Source organism: Fusarium tjaetaba (assembly GCF_013396195.1).
Source record: "Fusarium tjaetaba strain NRRL 66243 chromosome Unknown NRRL66243_c0000222, whole genome shotgun sequence".
NCBI lineage: Eukaryota > Fungi > Ascomycota > Sordariomycetes > Hypocreales > Nectriaceae > Fusarium > Fusarium tjaetaba.
The window spans coordinates 24,162-38,804 of record NW_023501418.1 but is presented as its reverse complement, the minus strand read 5'-3'; the positions used below and the strand labels follow the sequence as shown (position 1 = coordinate 38,804).

General features: G+C 48.1%; 6 protein-coding genes across 6 annotated transcripts; 5 read left to right on the top strand and 1 right to left on the bottom strand.

The window, feature by feature from the left end:
* Positions 1 to 975: 975 nt before the first annotated feature.
* Positions 976 to 2,232, top strand: FTJAE_9703 (uncharacterized protein; the record flags this gene model as incomplete). The annotated part of the gene is made up of 1 exon (XM_037356651.1): positions 976 to 2,232. The coding sequence occupies one exon, from the start codon at positions 976 to 978 to the stop codon at positions 2,230 to 2,232; it is 1,257 nt and encodes a 418-aa protein (XP_037203245.1).
* A 176-nt stretch (positions 2,233 to 2,408) lies between these two features.
* FTJAE_9702 (chitinase) lies at positions 2,409 to 2,892 on the bottom strand (the record flags this gene model as incomplete). Its single annotated transcript, XM_037356650.1, has 2 exons — positions 2,409 to 2,818; positions 2,883 to 2,892. The coding sequence occupies 2 exons, from the start codon at positions 2,890 to 2,892 to the stop codon at positions 2,409 to 2,411; spliced, it is 420 nt and encodes a 139-aa protein (XP_037203244.1).
* An 832-nt stretch (positions 2,893 to 3,724) lies between these two features.
* On the top strand, positions 3,725 to 4,699 carry FTJAE_9701 (uncharacterized protein; the record flags this gene model as incomplete). The annotated part of the gene is made up of 2 exons (XM_037356649.1): positions 3,725 to 3,845; positions 3,903 to 4,699. The coding sequence occupies 2 exons, from the start codon at positions 3,725 to 3,727 to the stop codon at positions 4,697 to 4,699; spliced, it is 918 nt and encodes a 305-aa protein (XP_037203243.1).
* Positions 4,700 to 5,244: 545 nt separating this feature from the next.
* On the top strand, positions 5,245 to 7,231 carry FTJAE_9700 (caspase; the record flags this gene model as incomplete). The annotated part of the gene is made up of 2 exons (XM_037356648.1): positions 5,245 to 5,879; positions 5,947 to 7,231. The coding sequence occupies 2 exons, from the start codon at positions 5,245 to 5,247 to the stop codon at positions 7,229 to 7,231; spliced, it is 1,920 nt and encodes a 639-aa protein (XP_037203242.1).
* A 722-nt stretch (positions 7,232 to 7,953) lies between these two features.
* FTJAE_9699 (TPR domain protein) lies at positions 7,954 to 10,482 on the top strand (the record flags this gene model as incomplete). The annotated part of the gene is made up of 1 exon (XM_037356645.1): positions 7,954 to 10,482. One exon carries the CDS (start codon positions 7,954 to 7,956, stop codon positions 10,480 to 10,482), a length of 2,529 nt encoding a protein of 842 aa, XP_037203241.1.
* Positions 10,483 to 11,211: 729 nt separating this feature from the next.
* Positions 11,212 to 14,034, top strand: FTJAE_9698 (alfa-L-rhamnosidase; the record flags this gene model as incomplete). Its single annotated transcript, XM_037356644.1, has 2 exons — positions 11,212 to 13,005; positions 13,057 to 14,034. The coding sequence occupies 2 exons, from the start codon at positions 11,212 to 11,214 to the stop codon at positions 14,032 to 14,034; spliced, it is 2,772 nt and encodes a 923-aa protein (XP_037203240.1).
* Positions 14,035 to 14,643: the final 609 nt, after the last annotated feature.

Genomic DNA, 14,643 nt, shown 5'->3' with positions numbered 1-14,643 from the left:
ATTATTATCTTATGCTATATTAAGTTATAAATATTATTATAAAGAATTTAGCTTAAAGCTTTTATTATAATAGCTTTTAACCCTAATTAGCTTATAAAGTAGTTTCTTTTTCTAAAATATATTAGTAGTAAATAAGTAGTTAATATTAACTTTCGGAAGATGCGAAAGTTATGGGGTCGAGACACAGAGAAAGTCTGGGGAAACGTGGGGTGTGTCTGGCCGGCAGGCACGGAGCTGCGGAAAGGCCGTGATTCATGCCGCTCGTCCCCTTAATCCTACTAAACGTGGTCTAGTTCCCTTGCCCCCTCTGGTATTTGGGAATTCGATTAAGAGCACCTGCATTCAGCAGCGATCCCAATTTCCAGGTCCTTTCGCTATTTACAATGCTCATACATCTTATACCCGCCGAGAACTTGGACTTTTGCACTAACTCACATACTCAGTAATGAAGATGTCACCACTCGTGAGACAAGATGATTCCATGGTTTGTTCACGCCTTTTATTTTGCGCTGTCGCACTCGGCCATGTCGTGTTCATACCATCTGCATGCAATATGATGCGAGAATGGTTCGAAATCTTCATGAATGAAAGCTAACGGGGGCTTTTAACGCTAGACGTGGCCAATGTGGTGGCGGATTGGCATATTGATCAACCTTTCGGTTTACATATCTCTTGGCAATATCTACATGTCAGGATTGTCCCCTGCCATGGGGTTGTTGTCCGCGCAGCTACGCATCACCACGACCGAAGCGTCCCACCTGACAACCTATCCTCTCCTAAGCATTGGATTAGCGGTAAGTTAATACTACAGTATCTATTTGCCTCTCAGCATCTTTCCGGATCAGCTGCGTTTTGTTGATAGCAACACGGATGCTAATCGCGATTTCAATCTAGAATCTCCTGGCGCGACCGTTGGCCTATTATTTCAGCAAGAGATATGTTATTATAGTCTCTCTCTTCGTGTTGATGGGCTCGATGATCTGGAACATCTATATTACAAACGCGCACGACTTCAGAAATGCAAGAATTTTGGGCGGATTCTTTGCAGGCATGGTTGAGGCACTTGGCCCAACAATTATTGCAGACTGCTTCCCAGAGAAACACCTTGCCTCAGCTATGGTCACATATATGATGTCTCTTGGACTCGGCACAGCTTTTGGGCCTCTTATAGCTGGCGTCGTCGCTCACGTCACGGGGACCTGGCCCTGGTTCTTCAAGTTCCTGGCAATCATTACGGGTATCAATCTCTTGGGAACAATCATCATGCTCCCGGAAACATATCACGATCACTCGATGGATCCCACCAGCGAGTCAGAACCTGGGAATTCTATCCAGGGTATTGCCTCACACGAGGAAACCGTCCATGAGAGCAAAGGATCAGAGCTTGCAAATCCGCGCATGGAGCACAAGGAAGATGCACTACCAAGGGGCTCTGCTTCGGGATCAGGAACGCCAGGCGATTCTTCGCTGTTTCAAATTTGGTTGTGGCAATCCTTCTACCTGAAAAGACCAAAGGGTGCCCCAGCTCCGACATTGCTCAGGTCGCCTCTTCTGTGGTTCATTGTCGAACCGTTTTTGCTCCTCCTTGCGCCTGCAGTCTTTGTCACGGGAATTATAAACGGTGTCCTGATTGCATTCGTTGTAACTGCTTCGGTCGTTCTGGCTGCGTTTTTGCAAAGCCCCCCTGCGTTGTGGTCAGCACTAAGCTTCAGCCTTCTCAACCTTTCGAGCCTGGTCGGTATTGTTCTCGGTATACCAATCGGCGGTCTCATTGCCGACGTTCTCTCCCGTCGCAGTGCGAAGAAGAACGACGGCTTCCATATTCGAGGCGCTCGTCTGCCAGGAGCACTTCCTGGAGCTATTCTCAGTCCGCTCGGCCTTATTGTTCTAGGTATTGCTCTTGACAAAGACTCCCATTGGATTGTTTCAGCAGTTGGATTCGCTTTCCTTGGTTTCGGTATCACCTCGTCTGCGAACGTCCTGTTAACGTACAGCATCGATTGCTATCCCTGGCATTCCACCGGCATCGCAGCAGTCATCAATGTGGTCAAAAGTTGTATGGCATTTGGCCTTTCATATGCGGCTGTGCCTTGGGCTCTATCTTCTGGGCCCTTGAAGGAATTTGGAACACTGGCCGGCATCTTCTGGTTTTGCTTCATGGCTATTCTGCCACTATACCTTTTTGACGAACGCATCAGGCAGTGGTCGTTACAATACATCCCCACCTTCTAATCTATTAAATAAAATAGGACTTTTATAAATTATTACATAGTGCGCGTAATTGTAGCTATAAGAAACAAATGCTAAGATTTTTAAAGCCTAATTAATTATATAGGTATTATAAGTATATTAAAGAGCGTAAAGTAAAGTATACTGTTCTTTCTGTTTATTAGGCAGATGGCCAGTCCCTAGATAAGCAGCCTGAGCTCGTATAGTAGATCTGCGAACTTATAAAAGGAATATAAAGAAGGCATGGCGGGCTCCGCACTGAAGTCGGCAATCTCCTCCCACTTCATCGACCTCTTTAAGTTGGCACCCTGGGTCACCCTGGCTACATCTCGGATATTTGCAGCGCTCATAACCAAACCAAAGATCAACATAGGGACGGACTCGGGCGTGCCTAAGGCGGTGTAGATACCGACACCTGTGTTTCCAGCCTCGGCCAGACCAACGAGCATTCGGCCTATGAATCTGAAACCGGCCTGGAAAATAACGCTGCCTGCACCTCTAATAAGGAGCAGGATAGTAGAGATGAGGTGGGTAATAAAGTCTGCCTCTTGCGCTTTTTTAATCTCTTTAGCCAGCTTGACAACTGTCTCTATATAGTCAATATCAGTATAGATTATTAGAATAGGTAGGATAAGAGCTTATTAGACTCTCACTGCCGCACATAAGCTGAGCTCAAAACCAAATCGCTATCATTGAATTGGGTGGCTGCCAACATCAATGTCTAATGACACAGGAGAAACTATTGCTAGGCGGTGTGTTACACAATCTGTCAGCTGGTGGAATGTATGACGTGGAGGCTGACTTGGGCTTCCGACTATTGATTACATCTAAGACATACTGCGGATCGTGCATCTTCCGAACTGCAAAAACTGGGATTCTCACTGAGCACTTGTCCGTGCGGCCGCCCATCGCGCGACGCCACCAATGCCCGCAGTGTACTTGCTTTCATTTTGCCATGTTTGCCTTTATCTGTTTTTGACTTCTCTTGCTTTGCGACAAGTCACCGGAAAATCGCTGTAGAGGGCATCTTGACGGGCATCTAGGTATGACACTGCCGAGAGCCTAGCCCTACGAGACGGATCCTTCATTGCGATCAAAGTGTCGGGGAGCCCCGGTTACACTAGGAGATCAGGAGTTTGCAATGTATCAGCAGACCTGGCAAAGCTACCGTCTGTCTCAGGATTAACGGTGAGCTGCCCCCACCCCCATCCCCGACCATTGAGAAAACCAGCCATGATCGAGGTCGCTCAGCCAGTTCTTACTGGTGAGAGTACTACAAACGCGGCATATGTCTCACCTGGATCCTGTTATGTTCACTGCAATGTTGTCTAAGTTCGTCCGAAGGAGGTTGCATTCGACGGCGCCATCAGCCTTATGTATCTTTTGTCAACGGAGTATAACCATGTCCTGGCCATAAGTATTGCAATTACCCAAATACTCTATCAAGTTTTACCATCAGTTCCTTAACGAGATTCATACACGTAGCAAGTCCACGATGAAACTGTCAACTATTCTTCCCGTTTTTGGCCAACTAGTGTCCTTTTGTCAGGCTCAGGCTGACCCCAATACTCTTGCAAGGTACAATCCTGCCAACAGGACAATGTCAGCCAATACCAGTACGTATGAAGCAAGCCATTTTGAAACTTTTGCAGTCTACTGACAATGGGTTGGAGCATATTGCCTTGTCCCTATCAACAAAAGTCTTGTCAAGACCATCACTGGATTTGATCCGTTAAGCATCGACACTAGCATCTTACCGTCTTTCCCAGCTGGAAAGCACCCGCTCATTGTACAAGCTGGCTATGACAAGGATATTCGCATGACAGCACTGAACATCGTCCCACTACAGATAGACGCGCTCATGCAGGGTTCTCTCATTGTGCCCTTCGTTGATGTCACGAAGGACGGACAAACGCCAATAGGCGTCCCTGTCAACTACTACATAGGTGGGACTAATGGACAACCGCTTCAGGCAATTGTTCCTAGTGTTGCCTCGGGTGTTTCGCCCTTTGAAGGAACCACCATCTTCCCGGCGACATTTTCTCCTGATACGTCAGCTGCGAGGGCTCTTCCCAATGGCTTCAATAGTATCCAGGTGAAGCCCTTTCTTCTGCCAAACACTATTTCCGGGCCTGGAATCTACGCTGAAGCATTCGACATTTCGTTCAAAGCGACAGATAACTCCCCTTATACAGCTCACACTTTTCACTCACTTTTGAACAACCCCCAACTTCTGAATACCAACAAGTGTCAGCGCAATACTGTCTATTTCAACGAGTCTTCTTCCGAGCCGCTGATGGCTGTTGCGGAAGTGACACTCTACCACCAGATTCTAGCTACGCCTCCGCAGGGATTAGAAGGAGTTTATCGGGATGTGTATTGCTATTCAGCTAATGGCCAGGTTGTCTCGAGCGTGGGCGAACCTTGCAAAGTTGCAGCAGCCAACATGGACCCAGAAGCTAGGGTTTAGAGATCACCCGGAGATGGAGACACCGCCAAGTCATCTGCACTAAGTTGGTGGGAGATGTACTCAGTTCCCAAAGAACTGCCCTATCATTTGTTTCATAGCTGGCTGGGCTCGGTCAACGGCACGAGCTGTGATCAGGTTCCATTCGCGCCGATGAACCCTTGATCGCACTAGAAGGTATCCTATATGTCAAGGTGCTTTGTCACTAGTACCTGAAACAAATACAATCAGAACTGTAGTATAGCTGATAAATATGTTAGTACATCGCAATTATGCCATAGTGTGATCACTCACGTAGTACCAGCCACCACAAGTTCTGTAGTCTTTGCCCTCGTCAACCCAGAGAGAACTAAAAGATACACGATAGTCGACATCATGACGATGAAAATCCTCACCGCCGCTGTAGACACCACGTTACAGACAACGATTGGGAGTAATAAGAGTAGAGTGACCAGACATATTAGTAGTCCTTTAGCGACACGGCCCACAAAGGGACCATTGTATATATAGACGTTCGGATCAAAGCTCAAGACGATCTAAACCAAGCAATGGCCGAAAAGAAGTCTGTTTCGCCGGGGCATCATGCCATCCTAGTTGGAATCGACACTTATCCTGCCGAATACAAGGCATCGCTCAAGGGCTGTGTCCGCGACACGCAGCAAATCAGATCATTGCTAGAACAGCAACCTTTCCACATCAACATCCAGACGTTGACAGCTACGCAAAGCTCTGATAGCAGCACCACAGGGCCAGTCGAACATCCTGCCTCGTTACCAACGTATGACAACGTACTCAGGGCTTTCAGAGACTTGGCCGATGCCGCTCAATCTGGAGATTACATCTACATCCATTACTCTGGCCATGGCACCCGCATGACTCCCAAAACCACCAAACCATTCTCCAACCAGCATACTGGAGATTTAGCTCTAGCTCTTCTTGGTGTTGAGAATGGAGACGAAGTGAAGCCCCTTGGAGGGTACAAATTAGCGGTATATCTAAATGCAATGGTGGAAAAGCGTCTGGTTGTCACTCTAGTTCTTGATTGCTGTTTCGCGGCAAGTATCTATCGCATGGACCGTCCTGATATCCGATTCCTCCGAACTGACCCAGATCTTGCGGCTGCGTACTTCGCCGAACAAAAGCTTGTTGGAGCAAGACAAGGAGGCGACTGGCTCAGAGTATCGTGATGTTGATATGCTACCAAGCTTGCTAATAAACCCAAATGGCTATACACTTCTTACAGCTTGTAGTCCTCACGAAGAGGCGAGTGAGATAATCCACAAAGGTGAATCTCATGGCGCCTTATCCCATTTTCTAAACTTGAGCCTAAGAGATGCCGGATTGAACCGCAAACACAAGAACATCTTCTACCGTCTCAGCTCCAAGTTTCGTGCTCACTCAGTTCAGAAAAATCCTGCCTTGTATGGAAACAAAGACCAGGGATTCTTTGGTGAGAGCAATTTTACAAACTCACGATCGATGGTGCTCGTTGTAACAAATGGTCAGCACTTTGTATTGCAGGCGGGTCAGGCTCATGGTGTATCCGATGGCGATGAGTTCATTCTGTATCCTTCCAGCTTCCTTGAGAACAATGAGGCCTTTCACGCAAATCTGATTAAAACAACTGTTGAAAGAGCTGGCCGGTTGACGAGCCTGCTACGCTTGGAAGATTCGACCGCTGCGACTGCTGAAAATGACTGCGTTGCTGAGCCACAAACGAGACGAGCACTTGGCCAGTTCCCGGTGTCTATGAGCAATAGAATATCTTCCCAAAATACCTGGCGAGAGGCTTTGACAAGATATGGGATGGCCCATACTGACAATCAGGGATTGGCATCCTGGTTCCATGTCCAGGTTATCAACAACGAGTACAGAATTCTGACTCGGAATGGTGAAGTGATGAACCTCCCTTCATTGCCGCAAAGCACAACAACTCCAGATGGTGTTTCTGCAGTTTTGGAGCATTTAGCTCGATACGAGCTTGTCAGAGGCCTCTCAAATTCAACTGTGGAAGAGGACTTCCGAGCATCGTTCAACATCAATATTGTTCGAGGGACGGATCACTTTGGCCCAGGCACTCTCGTCAATGTTGAACAAGATACAGGCAAGACATCCATGTTCGAACTGAAGCTTCAGAACACGGGTTCCAAGGTTCTGTATCTGTACATTCTTGACCTTGGTCCTCTTTGGCAGATTGAGGACATATACTGTGGCAGTTACGCAGTGATTCCCCCTTATAACCAGAATGAGAGATTCATGACAGGCCGCTTTACCAAGAAGTTCAGAACCATGGTGCCTGATGAAATGAGACAGCAGAGCATAGAAGAGTGCCATGATACTCTTAAAGTATTAGTCACGTCTCAGCCAACTTCCTTTGATCTGCTGGAGCTTCCCAAGATTGGACACGTTCTCAAGAAGAGGTCACCAACCGATAAGGACAGATCAGGAGGCAACTCTTTTGAGCAGTGGATTACTTTTAGCTTTCCACTAAGAACCTCTCTTTCAGCAGAGCTAAAAGCCTTGGAGAAGAGTTAAAGATCCAGCGAGATAGTAGTTCTTTAATCAATATATAGCGTTGAGCACTATTTATGCTTCTTTAGCGAGTGTATCTATCGCTCCGAGTGTCTATTTACACTCCAAATTCTTCATTCCATGCAACAGCCAACCACTCCTAATCATCAATCTCGTCTTTCTCTGCAACATGCCTGGTGCAAATTGAACCCCTATAATTAGTTCATCGTCTATACAATGGAAGTCATCATGATAGCTCCAGTCTTATAGTGAGGTTAATCATTCCTGTAAGCATTTTATTTATTGGTCTACTTAGCGCTCGTTTCTTGATATCTTGGAGCAGCGCCTTCATGTTCTCTATAGCTTATGCCAAGATATCCTTGCCCTCGTGGCCATTGGTGTATGCATGACTTGTCTGCCCGGATACGATAATGCTAGTGACGTATTCTTTCGCCACGATATCGCGGATGACGTCACGGCCACCTGGACTTGCACGTGCGACCACAAGGATCGGGAGGTATGATATGCCAATTAATAGTAAGCGCTAAGCCGCCCAGTGTCAGACTCTGTTCCGTCCGCCTGCTTGGCAGTACGTCATTTGGCCTCAGAGGCATGTCGATAAGCGGCACAGAGCCTAGTCTAGGATATATAAAACAGTCTGTGCTTGCTCCGGCATCATAAATGGCTCCTCTACACGGCATCCATTACTCGAAATTAATAAAGCTCCTGGCCACCACATATCCAATATGGAAAAGCTCGACCAAGAAATCTTGGAAGCCACCAATAACATACCGACAGAGCCAGGGAAAGACACTGCTGAAATGGAATCTCATGAAAAGCTAGCAAACTTACTGATTACCCGGTATCAGCAAACTGGAAACCCGGATGACATTCGGAAATCCTTACGCCACAAGATGGTGCTATTTCGCTGGTTGCAATTTCCTACTGAAATATCTCTCTGGTACACGGTCATTATAGACGAGGCCCTGGGTTGTGATGTCCCATCTCGTTACAAAGAGACCAACGACCTAGAAGACCTTAGAGCAGCTATCACTATCTGCTGGCAAGTCTTCTTTGAAGATCCTAGCAATGCCGAGCACGAGGCAATACGGGTGAGGCTACCATTTATACTGCGTACCTTGACACTACAGTTATATGAGAAGTCAGGAAACTTGGGCGACATAGAACTGGCGGCCTCATATTCAAGGCGAGTTTTGCCTTTTATCCCAGATGATGTCGAGGACCGAGTCAACCCTCTCGATGAGTTTGCTAGGACCCTGTTCAAGAAATACCAAGTTGAAGAGGATACAGAAATCCTCCCGTTTGGAATACAATTATCAAGAGACGCCGCTTCCTGGACTCTTGATGGTCATACCGAGAAACCTGCCAGAGTAGCTAACCTCGGGGCCTGGCTTCTGCGACGCTATGAGAAAAACAGAGACACGAATGACCTTCTAGAAGCAATCGAAAAGACAGAACTCGCGATTAGTTTGTTGGATGAAGACAATTTCAATCAATTGAGGTTTCTTACCAATCTTGCAATCATGCTATCTCGGCAGTTGGACCTTGCCTGGGATGAGAACGATTCTGATCAGCTTGAGATTATGGCGTCTCGCGAGGACATTAGTAGAGGTTTGCAAGTCAACAGCATTGCACACCCATTGCTTGGAATTGAGGCAGCGAGAGATGCTATCCATATCTTCAAATTCCACGGAAAGCTGGAAGAAGCGAATTTACTTGCGCAAAAGGCTTTGCAATTATTACCCATGGCCTGCCATCCATCTATCACACGCCAGGACCAGCAACACGCCATCCAACAAATGTCGAGATTCGCTGCCGAAGCTTGCTCCCTATCACTTCTTGTTGGCAAAACGGAGGAGGCACTTCTGAGTACTGAATTCAGTTGTGAAATCATCCTTTGTCATCTGATTAAGTATAGAAAGAAACTGTCGCTTCTGGAACAACAGAGTAAGCGATCGGCAGAACGCTTTGACGAGTTTCGATCTACAGCCGCCCAGTGTGTAGATACTATGGACCAGGTCACTATACAGGATCGAGTTGTACCAGAAATTCAGGACTTTGCCCACGACCATGCCTTTGAACTCGCGCTGATCCGAAACCTCCCAAACTTTGGGGGGTTCCTCACCTTGCCAAACCTAGACGACTTGGTTGCGGGAGCCACTAATGGGTCAATCGTGATAGTGAATATCACTCCCCTCAGCAGCGATGCCATCATTATCCAAAAGTCTGGACAACGAATCAGGTCCCTCAACTTACCAAATGCAACCTCTATTGGGAACTCATTTCTTGACAAATATTCTAAAGCTTTCAGTTGTATAAGGAAGTCCCCGGACATGCATCCACAAGATGCAGAGAGCGACAAGGATCTGTACAACGAGCACTTTCTCAGCTGGCTATGGAGAGCTTGTGTCGACCCGATTCTCAAGGAGATCGCAGGGTCGCCGCCATCATCGCCAACTCATCGAGTTTGGTGGATCGGGACGGGTATCGCCAGCGTATTTCCGTTTCACGCAGCAGGAGACTCCGAGGGTAACACTTTGGATAGTGTTATTTCGTCTTATATTCCATCTATCACGTCTTTAATCGAAGCAAGAGCTAGCATGTCATCTTTTGGTAACAATGGCGAAGGGACCTTAGTCACGATCGTCACGGCGCCCAGAGATTCAGATGCCTGTCAGACCCCGGATCCTCCAGAACTGCTGCGAACGATAGAGGAGACTCTTGGAGAGACCTCCAAGGTGGTGGCCTTCTCAGAACCTTCACTTGAAGAGACATTAGAAAGTCTACGCAGGTCCCATGCTATCCATTTTGCTTGCCACGGGTATTCTGATCCTCTCAACCCGTCCGAAAGTTACGTCCAACTTCGCAAGCCCTTATCACCAGGCTCAGACGAGGAAAGATTGACAGTGGAGTTGATATCTGATAACACAACCTCGGATAAGGCACAAATCGCTTTCCTCTCATTGTGCCCCGGGACAGAGAGCAAGACTGAGCGATCAACTGATGGAGGGCTAGGCATCATCAGTGCATTCCAATTGGCTGGATTTAAGCATGTTGTGGGATCTTTGCCAAATGCTGATGGCGCTTCCCATTCCCATGTCACTAAGAGCTTTTATCAGTCTCTGAAAGAGAACAGGTTGAGTGAAAACATGGATTGGGTGGTGGCAAAGGCACTTCATGATGCTCTGAGGCAAGCCAGAGATCATGATAAAGATCCACATTGGTGGGCTCCATACATTCACTCGGGTGCTTAAGCAATAGCAGATGAATTAAGCTCCAATTGTCAGTCAGAGGACAACTTTACATCCCTAGTGAGTGCTGTTGAGAGCACTGACGAAGGAAACCAGATAGCATTTACCGGTGTCTCTAGAGGGTGAAGGTCTTAATTTTACCGGATATCTGCTCATTTGCCAGCTTTCTAATAGGCTACAATACAGACACTGTATCTAGTAACAATAGATATACTCTTTGGTATTGTATTTACCGAATGCATTCAATTTTCCGATAAAAAACATCATCTATCCTTCTACTCAACTCTTCAGAAACCGAACGGTCCAGATGAAGGAAACTGTTACCAAGATGGACTGATTGTCGGCCGTGGTTAGTATCACGAAAACCCAGCGTTATTTACCTGAGTTCTTGAGAGCTGCGGGTCGCTCGCATCCCTCGGCTCCTGGACAGCAGCCATTGCGAGTCAATAGTTAGAAACACGGATGATTCGGCGGTAGGCGATAGATAAATGCACCCCCTCCAGACTCGGGCAAGCTTGTACCGACCCTCTCGTGAAGGATCGGCCAAGCAAAAATTGGAGAAACTGCCTAAACCCCACTGCCTCCACTCATCAGTCGGGGGGTCTAGGGCCTTGGGCCTCTAGCTTTAGTGCATCCTCCACTGTAGGTATAAAAAGTAGTAGTCGAGTGGCCTCCGCAACTCAACACATACGAAGGATTGCGTCTCTCTTTAGAACCTTAACATCTGTCATCATGTCTTTGCAATTTGTTGATGTTCGTTTCGAGCATTATCGCAGCCCCAACACTTTGGGTGTCCATGAGCACAAACCACGCATTTCCTGGCGCCTAAGCAATGTCCCTTCAGGCTTTGAGCAGCAAGCGTACGAACTGCGCCTGGAGAAGGTCGACGGCCAGAAAAGCCATGTCGTCTGCACTTCTCAAGTGGAATCTTCAGAGTCCCATTTAGTTCCATGGCCAGCTGTTGAGTCGCTCGCCTCGCGTCAGAGATACACTGTTTGCATCCGCGTCCGTGGCAAAGGAGAAACATCCTTTTCCGATTGGAGCGAGCGGGCTTGGCTGGAGACAGGCTTGCTCAACCGAAGTGACTGGAAAGGCAAATTCATTTCGGCTCCTTGGTCAGAGAAGGACAACGATAAGCCGAAGCCAGAAGATCTCTTTCGCAAGGCATTTAGATTGAATTCTGGCATCACATTAGCTCGCCTCTACATTACTGCCCAGGGTATTTATGAGGCAGAGATCAATGGCCGTCGTGTTGGCGATTACTTCCTCGCGCCCGGTTGGAGCTGCTACGGCAACGAATTGACATATCAGACCTACGATGTTACCGACCTTCTTGACAGCAGAGACAATTGTCTGGGCGTCCGTCTTGCTGAAGGCTGGTTCACCGGCAGATTGAGTTTTGATGGCGGTATACGCAACAGATATGGCATGCGTACAAGCCTCCTTGCACAGCTTGAATTGCAGTATTCCGACGGTTCTTCGCAGCTCATTGCAACTGATGATGACTGGATGGTAGCTCAAGGCCCCATTCGCCTCGCCGAACTTTACAACGGCGAAAAGTACGATGCCACTATTGAGTTACCCGGCTGGTCCTCTCACGAGCACGTCGCTGGGCACTGGGAGCGTGCCGTCGCGTTGCCATTTATATCCGACAAGATCAACTTGACAGCCGGCTATCGTGAGCCCGTCAGACGGATTGAGACACTGAAACCAGTGTCCAAGATCACAACACCAACTGGTAAGACGATTCTCGATTTCGGTCAGAACTTGGTGGGGTATGTTCGAATCAAAGCCGTTCAAGGGCAACGTGGTCACGAAGTCACACTGAAGCACGCCGAGGTCCTCGAAAATGGAGAATTGGGTATTAGACCTCTCCGCGTCTGTGACGCCACTGATGTCTACACACTGAGGGGAGATATTGAGCCCGAGGTATACGAGCCTCGATTCACATATCATGGCTTCCGTTATGTTCAGATCGACAATTGGCCCTCACAAGGCCAAGATGTTGTCGCTGCTCTCGAGGCTGTAGTCTGCCATACTGATATGGAAGAACAAGGAACCTTTGCATGCTCCGATAATAAACTGAACCAACTATTCAGTAATGTCCGCTGGAGTATGCGAGACAACTTCCTCTCCATCCCAACAGACTGCCCACAGCGCGATGAGCGGCTTGGCTGGACCGGCGATTTGGCCTTGTTCGCGCCAACAGCTACTTACATCTACGGCTGTTACCCGATTCTTCGAGACTGGCTCAAAGGCGTTTGGTTTGACCAGCAGCGACAGGGAGGAGTGCCTCCGATGGTGTCGCCGAATATTCTTGACAAATGTAGGATCTGGGGTCCTGTTTGGCCTTGCGCTATCTGGCATGATGTGGTTGTCCTGGCGCCTTGGGCGCTGTACGAAGAAACGGCTGATCCTGCCATCTTGGCTGACCAGTTCGAGTCCATGGAAACGTGGTTCAAAGTCATCCCCAAGAACAAGGATCGTTGTACTCATCTTTGGGACTTCAATGCGGATCAACTATCTGTAAGTCTTTCTTGGCGAATTTTTTAAAGCCACTCTTGCTGACCTTGCCAGGACTGGCTTGACCCAAGTGCTCCCCCAGATGATGCTGCCAAAGCTACGACGGATCCTCCACTGGTAGCCAATGCATTCTTAATCAACTCTCTTGACATCATGGCTCGCGTCTGCGGTGTTCTTGGTAAGACCAAAGATCATTTATTCTACAAATCGTGGGCCGACAATGCACGAGCAGAGTTCTCGGATGAATACGTCTCCCCGAGCGGTCGCCTTGTATCAGACACACAGACCGCCTACTCATTAGCGATTTGCTTCAAGCTTCTCAATCAGGACCAGATATCACGAGCTGGGTCGCGGCTTGCAGAAATTGTTCGACGAAATTCCTTCCGCATCAGTACTGGCTTTGCCGGTACGCCTTTTGTTTGCGAAGCCCTCACTTTGACCGGTCACAGTAACGTTGCTTATTCCATGCTGCTCAATGAGAAATGCCCCTCGTGGTTATATGCTATCTCGATGGGTGCTACTACGACTTGGGAACGCTGGGACAGTATGCTACCCGACGGATCAATCAATCCTGGCGAGATGACCAGCTTCAATCATTACGCTTATGGGGCGATCGCCAAGTTTATGGTTGAACGACTTGCTGGGCTGCAGCGGCTTGAAGCAGGATGGAAGAGGTCGAGGGTCCAGCCTGTCGTCGGAGGTGATTTTGCTTGGGCATCTGCGTCGCATCTCACGCCTTACGGCAGGGTGTCGAGTTCGTGGAAGCTTGAGGGCGATGAGGCAGGAAATCAGGTTCTTCTTGTAGACGTAGAGGTGCCTCCCAGCACGACCATGGAAGTTGTGCTGCCTGGTGAGAACGGCATTCATAAGACTGAAGTTGTTGGGTCAGGGAGATGGTCGTTCACAGTAGATTACAAGAAGCAAGGAGAGTGGCCTGTGAAGGAGATCAAGTTTATCTTGGCCAAGATTGTTGAGGACTTTCAGAGGGAAGAACAGCTCAAGGCACAGGGTCCAAACGGCATCAAGACTTAGTTAGTCAATTACAATACTACGTCGACTTGAACTAGAGCATTCCTCTTTCTTGCCCCATGTAGGACCACAATTCTAGCAAATTCCTTCACACTATTATGCCTGGTATACCGCTTCATATCGGCAATGCCGTGTCCTTGGATGGTCTGAGATGGGAAGAGTGTCTTGTTCGGTGTATTACATCGCGAGAAACCCCTCGTATATCTGAATTGGTTCAACGCCTCATCATTCTAATCAACGTCGCAAGCAGTCACATCCATGGGCAGCCAGGTTCATCGCACGATCCGATGATCCTTCCCGATACTCATGCATTCGATTCGGCGGATCAGCAACCGAATATTGACTTGGATCACGAGTCAAATTCCTGTTAGGTCTGCCGAACCATTTCCGAATCACCAATGAAACGGATTCAAAGCCGGCGCTAGTATAGTCAGCCCGGCTTTGACGAGTCATCATTGGACTGCGATAGCTTCCCCCTTCTGGTCTAGACCCTTGTCTCAGTCCACCCTCAGCTTTTCTCCCCATCTGGGGCCCCGCACTTTGGTGTACCAGCAGGTTGGAGAAGCTTTTCCATCCGGGGATCTTTGCACCGCGATGCCAATGGTGACACTC